The sequence below is a fragment of the Pyrus communis genome, chromosome 10 (assembly GCF_963583255.1).
Source record: "Pyrus communis chromosome 10, drPyrComm1.1, whole genome shotgun sequence".
In the NCBI taxonomy this organism is placed as follows: Eukaryota; Viridiplantae; Streptophyta; class Magnoliopsida; order Rosales; family Rosaceae; genus Pyrus; species Pyrus communis.
This window is the reverse complement of record NC_084812.1, coordinates 8,188,723-8,202,344: the sequence shown is the minus strand read 5'-3', so window position 1 is coordinate 8,202,344 and position 13,622 is coordinate 8,188,723. Positions and strand designations below refer to the sequence as shown.

The 13,622-nt window shown below is 37.1% G+C and overlaps 2 protein-coding genes across 4 annotated transcripts; one reads left to right on the top strand and one right to left on the bottom strand.

Moving 5' to 3' along the window:
• Window positions 1-469: 469 nt before the first annotated feature.
• Window positions 470-2,900, bottom strand: LOC137747037 (probable ubiquitin-conjugating enzyme E2 18). Of its 2 annotated transcripts, XM_068487038.1 has the most exons (7): window positions 2,737-2,900; window positions 2,522-2,625; window positions 2,144-2,246; window positions 1,908-1,971; window positions 1,096-1,184; window positions 746-868; window positions 470-708 (listed from the first exon to the last, which is right to left on the bottom strand). In XM_068487038.1, the coding sequence occupies exons 1-6, from the start codon at window positions 2,764-2,766 to the stop codon at window positions 773-775; spliced, it is 486 nt and encodes a 161-aa protein (XP_068343139.1). In that variant the 5' UTR covers window positions 2,767-2,900; the 3' UTR covers window positions 470-708; window positions 746-772. The 2 variants fall into 2 exon arrangements, with proteins under 2 accessions (XP_068343139.1, XP_068343137.1); XM_068487036.1 differs by having other exon boundaries at window positions 470-868.
• Window positions 2,901-5,765: 2,865 nt separating this feature from the next.
• Window positions 5,766-9,151, top strand: LOC137748350 (CDK5RAP1-like protein). Of its 2 annotated transcripts, none has more exons than XM_068488496.1 (3): window positions 5,766-6,123; window positions 6,575-7,638; window positions 8,439-9,151. In XM_068488496.1, exons 1-3 carry the CDS (start codon window positions 5,807-5,809, stop codon window positions 8,948-8,950), a joined length of 1,893 nt encoding a protein of 630 aa, XP_068344597.1. In that variant the 5' UTR covers window positions 5,766-5,806; the 3' UTR covers window positions 8,951-9,151. The 2 variants fall into 2 exon arrangements, with proteins under 2 accessions (XP_068344597.1, XP_068344596.1); XM_068488495.1 differs by having other exon boundaries at window positions 6,575-7,671.
• The last annotated feature ends 4,471 nt before the right edge of the window (window positions 9,152-13,622 follow it).

The following is a 13,622-nucleotide window of genomic DNA, read 5'->3' as shown; positions in this document are numbered from 1 at the left end:
AAAGTAACAACTGGGAAACCAGGGCTAACAATTCATATTATTTTATAATGTAAAGCACACCCTATAAATGAATAACCTTTGTATAATTTTCTATCCCAACCTGGGCAGTCATATATAGAAATGAACGTTATAATTTTTTTACCGTGTTCAAAAAACTCGTGTTCACCTACTGCAAAAATATGCAATGTCATAAATAAAGATGAACTAAAATACTTAATTGTTTGGGACAATTGTCTTAGAATTGATATCACTCATTTGAGCTTGCCGGTACGTAATCACTCGTCAACATGAACACATACTTGGTGAAACCATAATGTTTCTTGCTTCTCAAGCATGTTTACAGATAAGTATTACATACATGCGCACTAGATTTCAAATTTTGGGTGCCTTTTTTCCCATGTTACATCTTGAAAAGCGCAATATCGCACTGCACAGATGAAGATATACGAAAATTTTAAAAACCAGGCACTCAACACGACAATATTGGAATAGTATAACAATCGGGAAGACACATGCCAACAGTACTCACTTCCCTTACAGGAGGTGAGCACTTCGGAAGAAAAGGGACATAAATCATAAGCTTATAGCAACTTCTGACCTCAGTTTGTTCCTTAGAAATCGGTCGAAACACAAATTGTTCCCTTTGATTTACAAGTACCGAACATTGTCAATTTATAAGAGTTACTAAGCAATTGGGACAACTCCCAGTTTTTATCATTGCCTTTTTTCTTTTGTCTTCGTCCTCCTTTGAACAGGAGGACAGTGCATGGTTTTACACTTTATCATCATGGAACCACCACCTCGTCTCCTTGGGAGATCTGCCATTTCTACAGTTCTTTACATATCGGTCATTATCTTCTGGGCGTTGCTGCAGGCATACAAAAGGGCTTCAGATACACATCCCCAACACATTTAGAATCTACTATACCATTGAATTGATAATCAACAAGGGAATGTCCATCTTTCACAAATTAATGATCGGTCATTTCCCCGTTTGATAGTTTTAGCAGAATAAATTGATGGGACATGATCTAGGCTTGCTAGTTAAAAGAACTGAAATCACCAAAGATGCAAAAATTGAAGTGGAACACCAACCTTCACAGTCGAGCTTGATAGCATGGAGAGAATGCTAATACAGATGGAACTAACAGTCATGGCTGGTGACCATGAATCATACAAAATATCTACAAAATCCCATATCAACCATAGATCACATAATATGAGGGCCGTGAGAGTAAAATGAAACAATATATTGTTCTAAATACGGTATAACTAAAATTCAGTCAGTGGATTCATAATGGATCAAGATATTGTTTGATACAGCATGCAGTAAGTATGACAACCTAAATCTGTTGTTAAGCGGTATAGCGTCCCCAGTTTAGTATCTAATATCTACCAATTATTCAAATCTCCGGTTAAGATAAATTTAGCTTAGTTGACAGACAACATAAATCAACATTCAGTAGGATTTCCAAGGCCAGCTTTATAGGCAACCCCCCTTCCCTATCCTCTCCTCTCTTTTCCTCAGTTTATCCCTCCCCGTTTGCAATAGGGTCTTGAAAGTCATCACAACAGCTGATAAAGCAGTGAAGGCCGTATTATCTCAAACAAAATTTATATCAGCTAGCTGAAAACGACATGTTTTCAGCAAGAGATTGAGATAAAAGCACAATACTTTCAGGCAAAACTTACCACATGTTTTAAGCAATGATAATAAAATTGTGTGTTAAAAGAAAGAAAAAACAAGAAGAAGCAACAAAGGAAGATGTGAGCCCATTATAAAGACAACTATCACTTTCAGGTTTCAACAAATGAGCGAATGCAGCAAATCAAGCAAAAGAAACATTTTCGTGCTGTAACTAAATACAAATCAGATATCAAACGCTTAACTGAAACCCATAAATTACCTAAACAAATATGACCGTTGCTATAAATATGAGGATGTAGTGGAGCTGGAGGGACAAATATAACCTGTTCAAACCAGCCACAAGCATACAGACCCAAAACCGGTTAAGTGCTTCATGAAAATCAAAATCTACCCAATGATATCATTCGCAACATATATCTTGAAAATCACAATATCATTCTCAACATATATCTTCAAGCAAAGTCATATCACACAATCTAATGAATTTGCACAGACCTGCGGGGCTTCCATCGGGTAATGCTCAGGAAAATCAACCTGAAGCTGAAAGGTCTCATTAGAATAGAGAGTTCCAGGAGCTCCATTGACTTCAATCACCCACCTTTAGGATCACAAATACCAAAACACAACAATTAAAATTGAACCAACTTAACTAAAGCCGAAAAGCACGAACATTGAAGGACAAAAATACACATCATAAACCCTAAAGAGTTGGATTTCAATTTCCCTAAACAAAACAGTTCAAAAGGGGTAATTTAAACTGAAAACCCAATAAGAGTAAGATTATGTAAATTCCGAATTCTCCTTTTCCTCCAATTCCAATGAATTATCTTTTCTCGAGAAACAAACAGAGAGTAGAAGAAAAAAAGAGAAGACCTTTGGAGATTATCGGTGACTTTGTGCTTGAAGCCCACCGGAGGATTGACCTGCCACTCCAGAAGCTCTTTCTGGAGCCGATTGCAAGCAATCTTACTCAAAGTCTACAAATTCCAAAACCCAACAAAATCAACAACCAAAACCTAATAAAAAAATAAAAACCCAGAAACAGAAATTGCATGGAAAAAGTGATTGGGAGTAAAATTAGGGCAAACCTTGCGGCCAGAGGCGGAGGAGCTGGTCATGCTTTTCTCCGGAAATTGGTCGAGAGAGAGAAATAGAAGAGAGAGAGTTTTAGAGAGAGAATGTGAGGATGGAGGAGGTGTTGACGAGAGAGGGAGAGAGGGAGAGGGGGAAAAGGACAAGGGGAGGAGAGGGGGAGGGCACGGTTGATTTCACAACTGGTATCGGGTGCTCCCCACCATATCCGATTTCTTTACTTTTATATTTTCTTTATTCTTTATCTTTGCCAAGGTGCTGCCTCGGTAGACGACGTCGTCGCCTCGTTGATCTACCATCACACCGTCCCTCTCTCTTTGTCTTTTTTAATTTTGACTTTGTCGTGGTGGTTGTCGGACTTTTTCAAGTATTTGGACTGTTCAGTTCCTACCTATTGTTGTTTGGCATTTTAGCTAAAATAGTTTTTAATATTAGCATAACTTTTGACTTTAGATTTTGAGATTTGAATTCAATAGAAGTAATTTCTGAGTTTACACACCGTCAAACATTTTGATCATTCAGTGAAAATTTTTTGTTAAAGAATAATCAAAATAACAAAAATACCCTCAATTTAATAAACAATAAGCCAAAATGATTTGATAAAAATTGAAGATATTTTGGTCATTTTCTCCTTATTTAACAGAGATTTTTCACTGAATGACCAAAATGATTAACGGTAGACAAACTCAGAAATCAATTGTATTGATTTTAAATCTCAGGGACTAAAATGAAGAGTTATATCAATCTCAATAACTATTTTGGCTAAAAAGCTTTGTTTTAACCATCTTGTTGAAATGATAGATTTCAGATTCAGTTCGATAAGTTTCATAGGTAATTATTATGACAAATCGTTCTGTGAGCTTATCGTAAAATTTCACAAGAGTATAAAATGAATAAAAATAAACGCAAATACATATTTTGTTTTATATACATTGAGAGCGCGATTTCTACTTGAGATTCTCCAAGGCAAAGGAGCGGATATACAAAGGTAACTAACTTAATTGATATCAGCAAGTGCAAACACTTCCTTTTTATGCTCTACTGATAAAATTACGTTAAACAGTAAGAGATTTGAGTTAAGACACAAAACAAATAAATAAGCTATAATAACTTGGTATCGAACTCATCTACACAAATCAAACCCGCAATTTCTCACTTACAAATTAAAACAAAAATCCCACATTGTACTAGTGTAGTGTTAAGTGGCAAATGCTTTTTTAATCTATGCATGTTGATAGGTTCATGCTTACATCACTTGTATGTAGGGACTTTCTATTTGCCTTCACTTTCCGTCAACAGAGAAGAAAATGCACTTTGCCTTCATTATTTCTTTTCAGTATATGCGTCGGCCACTTTGCTTAGAAAGAAGAGCTCCAGAAAGTGAAAGCCGAAAGGCAGTTTGCACCTTTGAACTAAGGTTCCACTTCTTCCACCCAACTTCATGAATATTTGCTCACACCAAGCACTTTCACAACCAGGTGGATTAGGTTGAATATTCAAGTGACTTTCGTAAAGAATTTGATTCGTCGACTATATTGTCAGCGGTTGGAACGATTGGAACTTTGAACCTTTTTTAATATTAAGGTTTTGAAACTATTGTTGTAACGATGATTCTGCATGGTAGGCCGAAGCAAAAACCGAATCAAAACTAAGTGGCAGCTGAGGCAACTTTATGCTTGATAACTGTTTTTAGTGTCTTTAAGCCACTCGTATTAGTGCAATGCTGATGGTGGGTAAGAGTAGGCTAGGTAAAAAGTTCAGAACCCTCCAATGTATCCAATTAATATATTATAAGAGATTAAAGAGTTTGAAACTATTGCAATAATTTAAAAGATGAAGAGTTTCGAATAACAGACACACAGATAAAAACTCAATACCCTACCACTAACATAATATAATATAACGGAATTGGATCCACTCCGGACCTATGTGCCCGGAGCATAAGGATCAACTAATCTGGGCCACACAAATTGAATTCAATAGTCTTCATTAACTCATTTTCCTGACCTACCACACACAACCAACAACTCTGATTTCTTATACACACCAATCAGCATCCTAAATAGATTGATTCTTAGGCTTTGGACGCTAAGGTCCGGAGTGGATCCAATTCCTAATATAACACCCCAATGGGCTAGTATCTTTGAATATTTCTACCAAGTAAAGAAAACCAATTTGTAAGGTCATCAGTTTACTTTTCCTCTAAGTTATGGACATAATTAGGGTTAGCATATTCCTGCCTTGATTAATGGAAATGTTCCCGGATAATTTGTCCATTGGGAAGCCAATCTTGCAATATTTGATTATATTCTTGGAAAGTCGACATTCTTAATAGGGAGATTATATTCACACATCCCAAATTACTTTCCCCCCACATTTTTAATTTTATAATATTTTTCTATCAAGTGTTAGTGATATGTAGAAAATATTAAAAAATTAAAAGGATGTGGGAGAAGTAATTTGAGGTGTGTGAATATAATCTCTCTCTTAATATCCTTTACAAGTATTCTTTTTCTCTCCTCATTATAACCATTGATCTTTTTTATCTTAAGAGTAACCATGAAATCGTGTCATGTTTTAAACCGTACGATTTTAGAATCATGTGGTGTTTAAACGTGTCAAGTTTGCCATAATTAATAATTTTTTTTTCTATATTATAATGAATACAGCTTTTTTAACGTCATCGCCATCGTTTATCTTGATCAACGCCCACATTCATGTCACTTATTCGACAAGATTTAGAATAAATGAAAAGAAAATAATTGACTTTTCTTTTAAGGGTAGAAGTTTGGATGCCAAATCGTAACAGAAGATGGAGTTTGAATGTTTAATTGTAAAAGGATTTAGTTCATATGGTAATTGCACAAAAACTGAAAGTTCAGGTGCCATTTATGTTATTTTCCCGTAGTTAACACAAGTGAGAAGCGTTATTGGGCCGGCCCAACTAAAAACGACATGTCGTCTCTCACACTATTACGGGTTTCTTTCCTGACAGTCGTAAATCGTTACTCCTATCCAACTCTCTCTGACGCAGAGAAGCTGAGAAGCGCGAACACAATCTCGCCAATGGCGTCGTCGCTCTCGTCGTCCCTGTCCTCGATCCTGAACAACCCACACTGCGCGCTGCGCCTGAAGCTCCAGAGGCCGTCCTGCTTCACTCTCGGGTTCCTCAATTGGGGACCGGAGAAGTCCGGTTCCCGATGCTACCACCGCCGCCAGCAGCTGCAGCCTCGGCCACAAAGGAGGAGTCTTGGCCGCAGTAGCTCCAGAAGCTTCTCGAATTCTAGTCCCAACGCTTCTTCTCTCTCCGGCCATTCCGGTGGCCCCAGCCTCCGCCACTTCGTCGCTCAAGCTGCTCTCACCGGTGCTGAAGCCCAGCCCCAGTGAGTCCACAGTTCATAGCCACACATACAGTGTCATTTTTGTAAATTTCGATGTATTTGTCAATTTTTAAGGAGTTTATGCGGTAATTCGAATTGGGTTATCTTAGAAAGACTTAAAGTAATGATCTTTGTTATATAATCTGCCGCACAGAAGCAGCTTTTTTTTCTTTTTTTTTTTTGGGTGCGCAAAAGCAGCTTTTTTAAACATCCAAAATTAACTGGCTGTTGAGTTATAAGAGATGTAGCAATGCTAGTGCATTTGGTCCAAAATGTTACTGTGATGTTTTGCCATGTTTGTAGGAGAAATTTTCCGGACAGTTCATAGACGAAAATTGAACATAAAGGGACAATCCAGCAACTCTTGATCAACGTCTTTCGATGTTCTTACACCTGAATTTCATATTGTGCACACTCTATTTCATGCTTAGCTTTTCCCTTTTTTTCTGTGTAGGAATGTGAATGTGACTGCTACAGAAGTTGCTCCAATAGGTCGTATCTATCACGAGACTTATGGGTGTCAAATGAATATTAATGACATGGAGATTGTTCTGTCTATTATGAAGAATGCTGGGTATAGTGAAGTCGTTGATGTCCCTGAGAATGCAGAGGTTATTTTTATTAACACCTGCGCTATCAGGGACAATGCAGAACAGAAGGTTTGGCAGCGGCTTAATTATTTTTGGTTTCTTAAGAGGGAATGGAAGGACAATGTTAAAATAGGGAGGTCGCAGTCCAAACGTCCTCCAAAAGTTGTAGTTTTGGGATGTATGGCGGAGAGGTTAAAGGACCAGATTCTCGATTCAGACAAAATGGTTGATGTGGTTTGTGGGCCTGATGCATACAGAGACTTGCCGAGATTGTTAGAAGATGTGGACTATGGTCAGAAAGGAATCAATACTCTTCTTTCGCTGGAAGAGACTTATGCTGATATTAGCCCTGTTCGAATCTCCAAAAATTCAATTAGTGCTTTTGTTTCTGTTATGAGGGGATGTAACAATATGTGCTCATTTTGCATTGTTCCTTTCACTAGAGGCAGAGAGCGCTCGCGTCCTGTGGAATCTATTGTGAGGGAGGTGGGAGAGCTTTGGGAAGAAGGCGTGAAAGAGGTAACACTGCTAGGCCAGAATGTAAACAGCTACAATGATGCCTCTGAGAATGAAAAGGAAGTTGAAGCAGGAACTAATTGGCGATACAGCGAAGGCTTCTCCAGCACGTGCAAGGTGAAAAAAGTTGGTTTGCGTTTTGCTGATCTCTTGGATCGACTGTCCACAGAATATCCAGAGATGAGGTTCCGATACACATCCCCACACCCTAAAGATTTCCCTGATGAGTTGCTGTATTTAATGCGAGACAGACCTAATATCTGCAGAAGTATCCATCTGCCTGCACAGACTGGGAGTACTGCAGTGCTAGAAAGAATGCGTCGTGGCTATACCCGTGAGGCATACTTGGATCTTGTGCAAAAGATACGGAGAATTATTCCAGATGTGGGCATCAGCAGTGATTTCATATGTGGTAAGTGTTCTTATCAATGTTCTATACATTCTGGTAATCTTGCTTACAAAACTTGCATTCAACTTTCAGTGAGAAGAAACTATCAGCTTTTGTTTTCTCTCTCTACCATATTTCTGTATATTTCATTTGTGGTGCCCTGTGGAAATCTCTTACAAGGTAATAGTAGTGTTCAAATATTCTTGGAAGGAGGGTTTTGCTTGAAATATCTAGTTTCTCTCTTCACAGGTTGTTAGAGATATCAGAATTTTATGATCAACTTTGATTTTTTTATTTGGGAAGGCTACCGATGCATGAGATTGGTTAATTGATCCTTCGTCCTTAGTTTAGAGTTGTGCATTCCTCTTTTCCTTTTGATGTTTAACTGTGGGTTCATGTTTGTTAAACTAAGTTCAGAGTTCTCAGCTACTCATTTATCTGCAACTGATGAATCCTACCTGCAAACCTGTTAATTACGTTTGTCCTAATTTCATGTGGATTGTTTTCTAGTATTCTCAAGATTATGCTGCTTTTTTTTTAAGTTTACTGTGTAAATTAGGGAATTGCATTGAATTCTCACTTTTTCAATGTCCTTACATAATGTTGCTATTTATTTTCAGTTTTTGATCTGGATTTTAAATCTGAACCGAAAAGCGGAATTGTTATTTCTTATTAATTTTCCACATATTAGCATGCCCTTCTTTGCACAAGATGTTCTTATGAATGTCATTGTGGCCCTTTACCAGATAATCGTAAGCTTACAATATCTCATTTCTCTTTAAACATATTGTATTCCCTTCTGACATGTTTGTTTCTTATTACAGGGTTTTGTGGGGAAACAGAGGAGGACCATGACGACACACTTAGCCTTGTAAAGGCTGTTGGCTACGATATGGCTTACATTTTTGCATATAGCATGAGGGATAAAACCCATGCAAATAGACACTACGATGATGATGTTCCAGAGGATGTGAAGCAGAGGAGGCTGGCGGAACTTATCAAGGCTTTCCATAAGAGCACAGGTCAGTGTTACGACTCACAGGTGGGAACTACCCAACTTGTCTTAGTAGAAGGACCTAATAAGAAAGCTCCAGATACAGAACTCATGGGCAAGAGTGATAGAGGTCATAGAGTTTCTTTTGTTAACGTGCTGTTACCACATCGAGATGCTGATTCAAATGAGGAAAGGAATCCCGTAGTGGGTGATTATGTTGAAGTTCGTATATTGAAATCAACAAGAACATCACTATTTGGAGAGGCTGTTGCGATAAGTAAATTGAGCTTGTTTTACAACAATGTGGAGGAAGAAGCTGTTGTCTGTGGAAGCAGAAGTTGAACCGAGCTGTTCACAGATGCGGGAGAATAGTTTTTGGTTTTTCTTATTTGTATAGCATATCACTACCGATTAGTTTATTCATGTTTTGTCGAAAGCGACACTTGGAGCAGCTTCTTGCTTGAGGGTTGAGAATTTGTGGATGCTTGTAAAACGGCGATCGTTTTCAAAATTTGCCGATGAAAATCTGTTCACTCTCGAGACTATTTTAGAGTGATATGATTTGCCTCTTTCCTCCACTAGAAAAATAGATATTTAAAAAAAAAAAATAGTCGTGCAAACCGCAAATGTTAGAGGGGTTATATTTTTGTGGACCACACTGTATTATTTTCGAAATAAAAATAGGGCTCACCAGTACAAGTAGATTTCATCTTTATTAAAGAGATGATATAACCTCATGGTCCTCATCTCCCTAATATTTCTCTCGAAATAGATCCATTTGCCCCTTTATCTTAAGGACTTGTATGGCATACGTAAATCGACATGGTGATATTCCGTTCAATTAATGCAAGGATCGCCAACAAGCGCGTTCTAGTGTATTGTATATTCTTATCCAAGACTTGTATTATTTGATGATGTCATATGAATCATTAGAAACATATAAAGTGTACGGCCAACCCAATAACAAAAGTAGAATATGTGGAAACAAATTAAGAAACGGCCATCTTTGAAATTTCTCAAGGAGCCTTCTTAAGATAGTCTTCCAATTTTATTTTTATTTTTTACAATATTTATTATATTGATTTTTATTTTTTATATGAAGAAGAAATTTATTAAAGCTTAAAACCTCTAATACAACCGTTTCCCATACAATCAAAATTAAAAGCCTCCGTAGCTGAATTCGAAGGACAAAAATCCCAAAAATGTGGGTTGGCAACAATGAGGCCCACATGAGCTAATGCGTCTGCCACGAAATTAGCCTCCCTATAAATATGCTTCTAATTGACATGCTGAAATTCAAAAAGCAATCATTTGATGTCCTCTATGATAGTCTTAAGATGCCAAGGGGGATCCAAACATCTTGCACCACTTGGATAACAAGCTTAGAATCCTCTTCCACCATCAACTTCTTCATACTTGTGCACCTAGCGAACAAAAGCCATTCCTTTAAAGCAACGGCCTCCGCAACCGAAATGATGGCGCCATCAAGGTTCAATGCCCCAGCACCAACAGGTTGCCCCTCCTTATTTCTAATAACAAAAGTAGTTGCAGAACGATCTAAACTAATTGACCATCAAAGTTTAATTTCACATAGCCATGGGGGAGGAGGACGCCAGCAAATGGAGTGTTGGTGGCAAGGATCATCCCTAGAGATCTTCTTACAACTAACCTTAAAAAAAGATAAGCCTACATTTGCGGCAATGGAGATACTCCTAGCCGGATTAGGAATCATACTTCTAAAAACTTTAGTATTTCTTTCTATCATTCCATATTTTCCAACAATTCAAAATCGCTTTACTAAGATCACTTAAAGCATTGCATTCAACATTATTAGTTCCATCCAATCTAACACATTATTAAACTGAGTCAAATTATTCTTCCAATGACTTACCAGAGATAGGTTCCACATTTCTTTAGCATGCTTGCAATTAAGAAACATGTGATTTTGAGTCTCATCCTTGTTGCCGAACATAGGGCAAAATTTGTCAATATTTTGAATAAATTTACTCAATCTCATCCTAGTATGCAGTTTTTCATAAGTAAAAAGCCATGCAAAGTTTTTTACCTTTGGAGGTATCATTAACTTTCATATCTTCTTAAGGAGCTTCTGCCTTTTAATTTCTTGATTATTATTATTCTAATTCCAAGTCGCCGACTTGATTGAGAACTCACCATTAGAGGAGTGTTCCCACACGAAATTGTCTCTTTTATTTTGAAGGGAAATAGGCACCAGACAAATTTTCCTCACAACATCTAGGTCCAACACTTGAGAGAGACGAACTCTATCCCAACTTTTATTATCAATAAACTCACTCACTTTTAGTGTCCCAATTTATGTTATGTCGTTAATTTTCAGGAATTAGCTGGAACAATGGATAAGGAAAAACCCAATGATGGGTCCAAAAAAGGATATCCTTACCATTACCCATAACCCATCAAAATTTCCTGTGAATAACATGTCTACTATTCAAAATCCCTTTCCAGGTCAAAGAGTGGTTCTGCTTGACTTTGCAACTAAAAAAATCATCTTTCTTTAAGTACTTTTTTTTAACAATCTGCACCCACCAATTGTTTTCATCCTTTAAAACTCTCCACCATAAATTAGCCAAACATGCATTATTGAAATGATCCGCTTTTCTTACGCGGAACCCCCCTCCCCCCTGCGGATCCTTAGAAGTACACATTCTTTTCCAAGCCATAGGTTTTAACTTCCTATCTCTCCCCCAAAAGAAGTCCCTACACTCATTGTTTAAGTTCTTACTTACTCGAGTAGGACATTTAAAGCAAGACATGATATGGTTCAACATACCATATAAGTTGGACTTAATGAAGGTTAGTCTTCATGCCTTAGAGAGAGTATTAGTCTTCCACCCAGCAAGCTTTTGCTTAACTCTTTTGATTAATTCACATTCATTCACTGGATCTTTCCAAAACACAATATTATGAATGCTCAGAAATTTGCCAATGGTAGTTTTATGTTGAATATGTAAAACATTCACAATAGCATTTCTAGTTTGAGCATTAGTATTTTTTGAAAAATAAAGCGAGGATTTGTGGAAATTTACCTTTTGACCCAAAGCTTTGGCAAACATATTAAGAACATGAAGTACATTCCTAGCACCTTTTGTAGTTGCCCTAGCAAATAACAAACAATCGTTTGCAAAAACTAGATTTGATATTCTAAATCCACTAGGAGAGGACATAATACCAACATGCGATTTAGGGGTAGTAGCCATTTCATTAGGGGTGTGCTATCCACACACCCCTTTTTAATTCTCACACATCCTCTTAATTTTCGGTCGTCGGATCAAATGAATTGAAGAAGATCAAAGGACAGAAATCAATAAGGGGTGTGTGAGAAGTAAAAAAGGGTGTGTGGATATCACACCTCTTTCATTAAAGTGTCTAATCAACGGTTCCATGCAAAGAATGAAAATAATAAGGTGATAAAGGATCCCCTTGCCTAATTCCCTTCTTAGGATACAAGTAACCATGAGTAGAACCATTAATCAAAACCAAGAAGGAAGTTGAAGTAATGCATTCCATAATTAAACTCACCAATCTTTCCGCAAAACCAAATCTAAGAAACACATACCTGATATACTCCCAATTGAGATAATCATATGCTTTTTCCAAACCAGCTTTATTCCCATTGCTGCAGTCCGTCCTTTCTTACCTTTCAAACTAGAAAATATTTCATGCGCAATCAAAATATTATCATGAATAGAACATCCCAGAGAAAAGGCCCCTTGGTTTTTAGATATGCAATAATCAAGAAGTGGCTTTAACCTTTTAATGATGATTTTCGTGATTATTTTATAGCTCACATTGCAAAGACTAATTGGTCTATAATTAATTACCACCTCTAGATTTTCCACTTTTGGGATGAGGGCAATGTTGGTATGATTAATAAGCCTCAAGCTAGTACTATTTTCAAGAAAGTCCTTAATTATAGCACTCACCAAATCTTTGATTGTATCTTAGCATTCATGATAAAAACTTGCACCAATTCCATCAGGACCTGGTGCTTTCAACACACCAATACGTTTAACTACATCCCAAAAGAGATATCTATGAGAGCAGGGGACTATCACAAGGAAACCGCAATTTAAAGTCCTGTACAAAAACTAGTTCTAGACCCTCACCCTCATTCCACCAAAACCCACAACTATCCTTAATCTTTCTAATTTCATTTCTCTTTTCTTTTTCTTTTTTTTCAAACAGTTGTCACCGTTTGGAAATACCTTGTGTAATAATCACCTAATTGCAGCCAATTGACTTTAGCTTTCTACGCCCACATGACTTCTTCTTGTCTTAGAATTGAATTAAGTTCCTCACTAAGCTTTAATTCTAAACCAATCTCTGAATCAACATTTTGATTTTTCATGATGGTTTCTTGCACCTTAGCAAGGTCTCCAAGGATTTTTTTCTTACTTTCCTTTAAATTACAAAAGTTGTTTTATTCCAAACCTTAACCATATATTTGAAAGTCCCAGCACACACCCTAAAAGTTTCAATAGGACCAAACACTCCATTTCACCACCAAGCATTCTTAACAAAATCCTTAAAATAAGGATGAAGAAGCCACATAGTTTCAAATCTAAAGGGATAATTATTCTTATAACAATTTTTTAAGTTGTAGGTTAAGAGAATAGGTCCATCTTCAGACCCATAAATTGGGTAGTTATGCATGTTATAGCTCGGGTTCTCATTTAACCAATATGCATTAGCTAAAGCCCTATCAAGTCTCTTATAAATTCTGATGTTATCAACTTGGTTATTGCACCAAGTAAAAGGGACACCATAAGCATTTAGAGATAAAGGTTTCCTCAGTTTGAAAATTTGATGAACCTGGTCATATAAGAAGTTGTAGCTTGGCAACCACCTTTCTTCTCAGTTATGCCTACTATATTATTGAAATCCCCCATTAAACACCACGGTTTATTCTTAGGATCAAGTTGAATATCCTTCCACAATTCCAATTGTAACTGTTTTTTAGGAAATGCATACACAA

Bases quoted from the DNA above. Each gene is read 5' to 3' on its own strand.
- LOC137747037 (XM_068487036.1), bottom strand. From the start codon at position 2,766: ATGACCAGCTCCTCCGCCTCTGGCCGCAAG. The intron at 2,247-2,521 runs GTCTTCTCTTTT...GTGATCCTAAAG, and splicing joins GTCACCGATAATCTCCAAAG to GTGGGTGATTGAAGTCAATG. The intron at 1,972-2,143 runs GTCTGTGCAAAT...TGGTTTGAACAG, and splicing joins ACCCGATGGAAGCCCCGCAG to GTTATATTTGTCCCTCCAGC.
- LOC137748350 (XM_068488495.1), top strand. From the start codon at position 5,807: ATGGCGTCGTCGCTCTCGTCGTCCCTGTCCTCGATCCTGAACAACCCA. The intron at 6,124-6,574 runs GTGAGTCCACAG...TTTTCTGTGTAG, and splicing joins GGTGCTGAAGCCCAGCCCCA to GAATGTGAATGTGACTGCTA. The intron at 7,672-8,438 runs GTAATCTTGCTT...TTCTTATTACAG, and splicing joins TCAATGTTCTATACATTCTG to GGTTTTGTGGGGAAACAGAG.